At 34.9% G+C, this 9,568-nt stretch overlaps 1 protein-coding gene across 1 annotated transcript; it reads left to right on the top strand.

Annotated features, from left to right (window-relative positions):
* Nucleotides 1-3,734: 3,734 nt before the first annotated feature.
* Nucleotides 3,735-9,419, top strand: LOC144566032 (uncharacterized). The gene is made up of 8 exons (XM_078315888.1): nt 3,735-3,856; nt 4,423-4,702; nt 5,366-5,437; nt 6,033-6,100; nt 6,616-6,772; nt 7,689-7,769; nt 7,866-7,955; nt 8,899-9,419. The coding sequence occupies exons 2-8, from the start codon at nt 4,469-4,471 to the stop codon at nt 9,016-9,018; spliced, it is 822 nt and encodes a 273-aa protein (XP_078172014.1). The 5' UTR covers nt 3,735-3,856; nt 4,423-4,468; the 3' UTR covers nt 9,019-9,419.
* Nucleotides 9,420-9,568: the final 149 nt, after the last annotated feature.

The raw sequence follows: 9,568 nt of genomic DNA, 5'->3' as shown, positions 1-9,568 counted from the left end.
GCAACTTAATTATGGGTCCCTCTTTGTTCTTATCACAAAGGAAGGAGGGAGGAAAAAGGGATGAATTAAATGCTGATGAAAGATTTGGCAGGTAACACAAAATGTCTACAAGAATACAATATCCAGGAAGAAGTTAGGAAAAAGGGATGAAATACTGATGTGGACTTTGTTTTAATTGTTATGACATGTGGACTTTGTTTCTCCATGCCTTCCTATGTAAAGAATTGTGACATATGGACTTTGTTTCTCCATACCTTGGTATGTAAAGAATTATGACATGTGGACTTTGTTTTAATTGTTATCAAGTACTTATAGGGGTGCAAACGGATCGGATAGTGCTAAAATCATATCCGTATCCATATTTTTTTTCGGATACGGATACGGATCGGATATTAAACGGATACGGATACGGATCGAATATTTTTCGGATATGGATACGAATACAGATATAATTCGGATTCTTAATTCAATAGGTCTGCTCGATGATGCCATTTAGAGTGATAACCTAAATAATTAGAAAAAAATGGTTACTTTTTCAAACAATAATATATGATGAATTGTGCTACATCCTAGATTCTCTTCAATTTCTAATTTGGAAGTGCAAATAGAGGGAAGACCGATGATAACTCAAGCGTAGGAATAGCATATATAATCAGGTCAAATATAGGATAGAACAATAATTTATAAGAAAGGTAAGAGCATCTTCAATAGTAATTGCTTATGGATTACTTATGCTGATGTGTCAATTATTTTTGTAATTGCTGGGTTGTATGGTTATTGTTTATTTAACAATTGTTGAAAAAAATTGCTTAATAAGAAATCCTTTTCTAAGGATGAGTTGGCCAAATATTTAATTCTAATTGGTCAAGTGAATTATTTGATTGATTGCACCAATGTAGCAGTGGATTGCTTAATTTCTAAAATTTTCATAATTGTTAGTTAACAATTAATTTTAATTGCTGAATTGGAGATGCTCTAATACCAGATGAGTTCAGGTATAAGAACATACCAATACCAGGTGAGTTTAGGTGCCCAATTAGTCTAAAATTGATGCAGGACCCTGTTATTGCCTCTACTGGTCAGGTAATTTTTTGAATTTTACTAAATTTTAGTTTGATTAATAAATCGATGCTTGCAAAACATAAATATTATTGGCAATGTATTTTAAATAAAAAGAAAAATGTAACATTTGAATATTTTCAGACATATGAGCAGGTTTGCATTGAAAAATGGCTTGCATAAGGCCATGGCACATGTCTCTAAAATCTCACTAAGAAACAATACCATAAATAAAAAGATCTAACAAAAATAATAGAAATTGAGTCAAAGCTAAAATCCATCAAAAGTAGTCAAAATTCAATGAGACATCATGAGTCACATGAGCAATAATCTAAAAATAATAATCAAAATTAAACTATTGTTTGACATCAAAAGTAGTCGAACTGTCGAGAAAGGAACTCGTCAAATTCAGTGAAACAAACAAGCAATTTCAAAATAATCTATTTGTGGAAGTTTTTAGCCTCTGCGACAATTTGGGAAACAAATCAACAATTTGAGAAACAAAGCAACAATAATAAGCATCAACTTTACTCCGCCACAATGAAAGAAGAAAGTTCAAAGGTTAGAGATATTATTGTGTTTGATTTTAGAGAAGTCGAAAGGTTACACGGATATCCGTTAAATTAAAAATTACGGATACAGATATTCGTATCCGTATCCACGTAAGTAATATCTGTATCCGCAAATTATTTGTATCCGCAAAAAATTGGATACGGATCCGGATTCGGATCCGAACGGATAATATCCGATCCGTTTGCACCCCCAAGTACTTATAAGAAGACATTGATATGGATAATATTTGAATATTTATTTTTAAAGTTACTGATCATTCATATAAAAATAAAATAACAAAGTAATATATTTTCGTACATTTAAATGATATAATATAGTTATATGAGTAAGACTTGGGTGCTATGGATAACATAAGATCATCCGTGCTACGGTTTCAAAAACTTATCATATAAACTTCAAACTTTGATTTATTTTAATATGGAGGTTTAAAAAAATGATAAGTACATGTGGCGAGTATGTATCTAAATAAATTTAGACTTATACACATAAAAAAAAGAAACAAATGTATAGAATAAAAAAAAAACTATTTAATTGGATGACTCATATTCAATCTGAAATTTCATTTTTTTTTCATCAAAATTGTTGGCGAATCAGGATATCTACATGCTTAATATAAGAATCAAGATTTATGAACCTCAAATCACAAAATTCAGATTTTTAAGTCTTTGATAGCTCAACATAAATTTCTCAAAACCTTAGCAACTTAATTATCTTACACATAATATTTAGCTTTTCCTAAATGAAGTTTTCACTTGCATATGTTCATTTTCTTTTTTATGAATCCAGTTTTAGTAGAATTTTTATTATTTGCTGCATTTTTTAATAGTAACAATTAATAATTATAAACTTGACAGCCGCTGTCAGAATTAAAAAAAAATTTAATAATGTATACTTGCATACAAAACGAAATAAATATGCAAAATGAATGATAAAAGTGTTTGATGAGTAATAGATAGGATTGCTGAATTATAGAAAAGAGAAAGAAAACAAAATAAAAAAAAACTGACTGGATGAACGTTATCAAGTGTTAATACTAACCGGACAATAAAGTCATATTGAAATAATTATACTACTAGAGCACATAAAACCGAAATTTTTATTTATAGCATAAAAAGAACATAAACCAAAACACTGTGAATTTGAGAGAATTCTAGAAATATTCAAACCACAAAGTTAGTATGCAGCCTCAATTAATGAGGTCTGCACAGACAATCTGCGACTCCAAACTTGAGGTTCGCAGAACCAAACTTGAAGTCCGCAGAACCAATCTGCGACTCCAACTTTTTTTTTTTTGTGAGTGAGGTCCTCACAATAATTACAACCTGCGATATTTTAAAATTTTACTTTTTTATTTTGTTACTTGAAATTCGTGTCCTCGAAATATCTCAAAGTATAAGAAATAAAAAGCGTCCCTGTCACAAAAAACAAAGTTTTTTTTTTTGTTTTTTTATTAATAAATGTTCCGAAAAAAAAAAATAGAGTTGGGACCATAGATTGTCTTTGCGAATTTCAGTATTTAAGTTCATAGATTGACCCAGCTTGGATAAATATGAAATTCTCCAAAAATTTTAGTGTTTCTTATTCTATAAATAAAAATTTCGGGGACATAGGGGAGGGGAGGGGGGGGGGGGGGGGGGGGGGGGGGTGAAGGGTTCTGAGTCTGTACTTCCATTAATAAAATTTGCATCAAATTTAACTAAACTATTAGCACATTTTTTTGAGAAAATTTTGACCGTTACGCAAAATTGTGTTTTTGCTTGTATATTAATCACAGTTTTGAATAATTAAATTTCTCAAACAGAAGTGTCGAGATGGTGTTGGACCAAACGCCAATTGACCGTCTCTCTGTTGACTTACCGACAGCGAAAACCACTGTGACGAATGCATATCCTCTGCATAAACTCAAAAGGAAATCTTTTGAGTTAATAAATATCAACCGTCTGATTTTAAACGGAGTCAATCCAACCCATGCTTATGATATAGGGGTCCTTTAATATTAGTGCGGATTTAGTCTACACGAATCGTAAAATAGATCGGATGGTCAATATTCATTAACTCGAAAGGGAACCTTTTGAGTTAATGCAGAGGATACGAGCTCCACTGTGACAGCGTTAACCCCGCGTTAATTAAAAAAACAAAAGAAAAGTTTGAGGGGGTCGTTTACTCGTATCGTATGCCCCAAAGAGGAGGAAGAAGAAAGGAACGCATCTTTCAGAGCTCCTAGGTATGGCCATTTTTTCTCTCTCTCCTTACTAATCAGAGCAAGTGATTCGATCTGGTCTTGATTTTGTGTAGATCTGCCTTCTACAGGCTTACGATTAGTAACTACAGCTATAATGTAGTGTTCCTCATTTTTTTTTCCCTATCATTTGTGGCTGTTAGGGTTAGTTTCACTCATCGACTAAATTTAGGTCTATGCGAATTTCAGTCGTGATTTTTAGTCCAACTTGTGATGTCTTACTTGTGTTTAATTTTGGTTGTTTGGCTATACCATTTGAACCTGTTGCAAGTGATTAATTTCATAAAAAGAATAAAAAAAAAGGAGAGAACATATTGGAAGGGGAAGAAATATTTTTCCTATGGGTCCTTGCTTTTTCACACATATTGCGAATTTGTTATCATGCTCCTTAAATAAACTAAGGTTTAAGCTGGTGTTCGGTCTGTGATCTTATTGTGGCATTGTTTCTGTTCTGATTATGGACAAGGATTAAAACCTCTGGCTGTAAATTACTAGCTTTTGTATTTTTACTTGGGGCAAAGTTGAAGCAAATTTCCACTCCTTTTGCGCAGGCTTTTAATCTAAGGAAGTAAGTCGTTGTAAGGTTATAAAGTAGGAATGGGAGACCATGTTGTGTTGGATGTTGACAAATTAGTAGAACCTAAGTCAGTTGAAGGCACCTCGGCTTTGGGACCAGTTAATGTGGTCAGCGAGGGAAAGGAAGCAGGGGCAAAATCAGATGCAGAAGAAGAAGCACTGCCACTGCTCCAAATGGCCGAATGCCGCATATGCCAGGAGGAAGATAGTGTCAGTAACCTCGAGATGCCATGTGCCTGCAGCGGCAGTCTCAAGGTCTCTCTCTCTCTAGTTTGCCTACTTTTTCTTCTTCCCTCCCTATCTGGTAAATTTACAAATGGCTGGTCACTTTTGATCTGAAATAGCCAATTCAAATTTTTCTGTCAAAATTGACTTTTGTCATGTTAAATTCTAAAAAACCTGAGTCAATTGGAGTAATTCCCTGTATCGTGTACAGTGCTGGTATGTGACGGGTCAATTACTAGTTTGAACAACTGTTCAAAAAGCTTCTTACTGTTGGCATGAAGGCCATTTTAATGCACGATTTGGAGTGGAGGTTATTTATCTGAAATTAGTCCTAGAAGCCAGTTGATGGAAAGCTAAGGGTTTGGCTTCTGTAAACTACTTAGTATCATATTAGCAGGGTAGGAGCAACAGGAAAATGCCAAACGTCCTACTGCTTAGTATACCTGATTACCCATCTGCTAGTAGTGTATAGTCTGTATGTTAATATTGGTAGGGAAGAGGAAATACTCCCAACTATAGACATGTAATTATTCCTTCTTTAATTAGTAGTAGGTCTGTAGGTGTCAAGGCTCAGTGTTTTGCCAGGCTAGTTTGCTCATTTTGTGGTTGCTAAGGCTTTGTATTTTGAAAAATGGCTAAACTTGCATTGCTGAATGGTTGGACTCATTTTAAGTTTTTTTATTTTTCTTGCAGTATGCCCATAGGGGTTGTGTGCAACGCTGGTGTGATGAGAAAGGAGATGTGACATGCGAGATATGCCACGAGGTATGTTAGAGCATTGCCATTTTAAGCTTGTATGTTGAAACTTCAGTTGATATGTTCCAGTATCAGTCCTAAACAGAATTGTAGGGATATGTTCCAGTATCGATTTTTAACAGAATTGTATGCCATTTTAAGCTTGTATGCTGAAACTTCAATTGATATGTTCCAGTATTGGTACTGGCTCCTTTCTGTTCAATTTATCCTAAAACACACTCTAGTTCATCCTAAATTGCGAAAATTAAGCTATACAATATACACCTCAATTTTACCCTGCAAGCAGTCTGACATAACAAATAGTCATTGTTTAGTGCTCAATTGGGGAATTGAAAACTAACTACCAAGGGATATCATAAAAAGGCAACAGAAAATGCTAAAATTTGGTAAATTGCAAATGTGTCAGACACCAGGTATAGCATACCAGTTCAAATGTTATGTAAGGATCTTCTTTATTGCTTGTATTATTCAGCTTTACAATTTACAGATATGAACTTTGTGTATTTTTTATTAAGGCATTGTTGCTTTTGGTGCCCTGTTGTACATGTATGAGGGATCTATTTTGTTGTATGATTGACATCTTATTTTGATTTTATCACTACAGATCTATAAGCCAGGTTATGTAGCACCACCTGCTAGACCCAGCCCCGATGAAACTACTATAGACCTCAGGCAAGCCCTCTCTTCTTTTTATGTGTTGTAGCTATCTGTATTGGTGGTCACAACTAATTTCAACCATCAATGTTTGTTGGCTCCAGAAACCCATGAATTTGACCATAATTACATTAAATGTACAATATTGTTTTCTGTTTTTTCTTTAATTTTACTATTAGGTGTTCAAGAAATTTGTACGATGGATTTTAATGTTCTTAGTTAGGTGTAATTTAGTGAAGGACCATCCTTTGTGAGTAATTTATTTATGTTGAGTTCTTTTAGTTTGTTTTAGTGCGTTTAGATGATTTGTATTGCATATTCACTGCTGTTTGTCGAGCATATTTAATTCCATATTGTGGCCATGAATCCGGTATTGTGCCTGATTTGTGGTTATTGTAGGTTTAAGTTAGATCATTAGGGTTTGCTGCCATTCACATCTAACTATTATTGGTAACAGCTACAATGTTATCTGCATACCTTCTAAACCTGGGTTGCTCCTTGATTTTTTTGTTTTTTTTTGTTTTTTTTTGCAGTGGTGGTTGGACCATCACAGGGACTCCCTTGGACTTACATGACCCAAGAATTCTTGCTGTGGCTGCTGCTCAGCGGCGCCTTCTAGAGGCAGAGTATGATGAGTATGCTGCTACCAATGCCAGTGGTGCTGCCTTCTGCCGTTCTGCAGCTTTAATTGTGAGACCTTTGCTTTATCATAATTTCTATGTTAACGGGAAAGTCTGATTGAGAGGTCAAAACCAGGTCTTGTTTAATATCAAGCCTGGTTCAATTTGCAGGTTTAAGTTTTGAATTTTTCCGGTCAATCGGTTTCTATGTTGTTTGAGATCTCGAGTCATTTCACGTTTTAGTTCAAAAGTTGATTTGGTTTATCCAGGTCAAAACCAGGTCTTGTTTAATATCAAGCCTGGTTCAATTGCAGGTTTAAGTTTTGAGTTTTTCTGGTCAATCGGTCAGTCGGTTTCAATTGAGAGGTCAAAACCAGGTCTTGTTTAATATCAAGCCTGGTTCAGTTGCAGGTTCTCAATCGGTTTCTATGTTGTTTGAGATCTCGAGTCATTTCACGTTTTAGTTCAAAAGTTGATTTGGTTTATCTTCTTTGATGTAATGTTAGGTCCTCTTTCTGATCAGGCAAGTTTGGGTTATTTTTGGTTACATTTGTTGCAGTTCAGTTTGTTATGTTTCACTACATTACCTCTGGTTTCCGTCATTTTTTATTTGGGTTTCAAGTAGGTCAGGTCTAGGTTGATTTGGGTCAGACTTAATTGCGTGTCAGGTTGTTGTGCATGTCAGTTGTTATCTAGGTTCATGTCTTGTTGGATTTGGTTTTCAATTGGGTTGATTTCTGTCTGACTTCATCCTGTTTTGCTTTGAGTTGGTTTAGGTTGGTGTTGATAACTTTTTCAAAAAAATTGGTTGGTTGGGGCTGAAGGGAAGATATTTTAGCCATGATAAATTATGATAAAACAATTTCACCGACCCAAATTCAAGTCAACGTACAACACAACCTAATCCCAAAACCCCTCCAACAGTTAACATGATACTTTACTTTCATATAACTAGAGCTGCTTATAAAAAAGTTAACTTATTTTAGCTTATGGCTGTCCTGCTGTTGAGGCATGCAATGACCATCACAAATGATGACGGAGATGATGACGCGTCCACTATTTTTTCTGTAAGTGGAGATCACATTTCATTTTGTAATTTCTGTTTTCCAATTTTCGTGGATTATACTTGTGAAGCTCTGACCCTTGCCCATTTGCTTGTGTAGCTTTTCCTGCTAAGGGCTGCTGGGTTTCTCTTGCCATGCTACATAATGGCATGGGCCATAAGCGTCTTGCAGCGCCGAAGGCAGAGACAGGTACCTTCACTCGAGAAACTTTTTATTTTTTTTGTTTTTGTGTATTATGTTCTTTTATATGTCCTCCAATATTTGTTCAAAATGTTGTCATCAAGTATATTGCACAAATGGTCCTCCAAGTATTACTCTTGTCTCATATTTTTTGAAACAGTAGAAATCTTTGTTTCCAAATATAGTCCTTAAAGATCTAACTTTCCTGTTTTAGTCATGAAAGTTAGTTTGTCTTTTAAGTTCCTATTTCCGAAGTTCCTAGTAATTACCATATTCCCAATTAATATGGATATTCATCCACCTTTAAAAAATGTCAATCTGTCACACCACAGACAACCCTGTCCAGGGTTCCAATTCCTCAATTGTGCCTCACATTCTTATTTTCATTTTCAATGTCCAAACAGTCGATTCGAACCACTTGACATGATCTCCATGCTAAAATGTGCTTGGAGACCGAATTTTATATTTTTTTTGAAACTTTTTTACTATTTTTTAAATAGGCACAAAATCACTGTTTTCCAGAAGGTTCTGGACCATCCTAAGACAGTGATTTGTACCTATCTAAACAAATAGTACAAAATTTAAAAAAAAGTATAAAATTCGGTCTCCAAGAACATTTTAATATCGAGATCATCTTGAGTGGTTCGGATCGATTGTTTGGACATCGAAAACGGAGATAAGGATGTGAGGTACGATTGAGGCATGAAAGACATGAGGTATTTGAACCCTACTCATTTTTATTTATATTCAAGACAGAAGAATAGGAATGCGATGCCATATAAATAATTTTTTATTTATATGCAAAACTGAAGAATAGGAATACAATGCCATCTATTATGTACAAACTATATTGTCTGTCAAGTATCATTTCTACATGATGAGTTCATAAAAAGACACCCCATACCAGAATGTTTATTCATACAAGTCTGACCCCACATTTTTCATGATTTAGGAGGCGGCCGCCACGGCTGCAGCTGAGGTGGCATTCATATTGCAAACCAGTAGAGGCCGGGCGTTGCAATTTGCTATTGCACCCGACTCCCCTTCCACTCCACAGCATGAGACCCATTAAAATATCTCCAAAATCATGCATTTCTCCTATTTTCAAATAATCATATTGTAGCTCTATGTCTAGCATGAGAACATGTTTTTTTCTTTTTTCCTTTTTAAATGAAAATAGCATGAGAACATGATACTTCTTGCTTCCAGTTTAAGCCCCCAGATTTGATGACCGCATACTTGACAGGGGGATAGAGGTTTACTTTGAAGGGATCTTTCTTTACTTTTCAATGAGCTGTGTCTGATGTTTGCATTTGGTATCATGTTATCTTTGCGATCGCTTGTTGGTGTTATGTAAATATGTTAAACGGTAATATGCAAAACTATGTAGGCAACTGTTTGAGGCGTGGGTCAATTTTCCTTGTATTTCAATTGTAATCTATGATGGCCATTGTTAGTAAACTACAAGAAAAATCGGAACATGTCATTATGAAAGTAAATTGCAACTTGCCAAGAGGGGTGCATCTGGTTTGTGTGGATCAAACATGCTCGAATTATGAAACAAATTAGATGGATCTGAGCGGGCATCAGATTGATTTGAGTTTGATGCCCATTGGATGTGT

The sequence above is a fragment of the Carex rostrata genome, chromosome 15, assembly GCF_964058835.1.
Source record: "Carex rostrata chromosome 15, lpCarRost1.2, whole genome shotgun sequence".
Classification (NCBI taxonomy): Eukaryota; Viridiplantae; Streptophyta; class Magnoliopsida; order Poales; family Cyperaceae; genus Carex; species Carex rostrata.
Note: the sequence above shows the minus strand (reverse complement) of the source record. Positions and strands in the feature narration are given on the sequence as shown.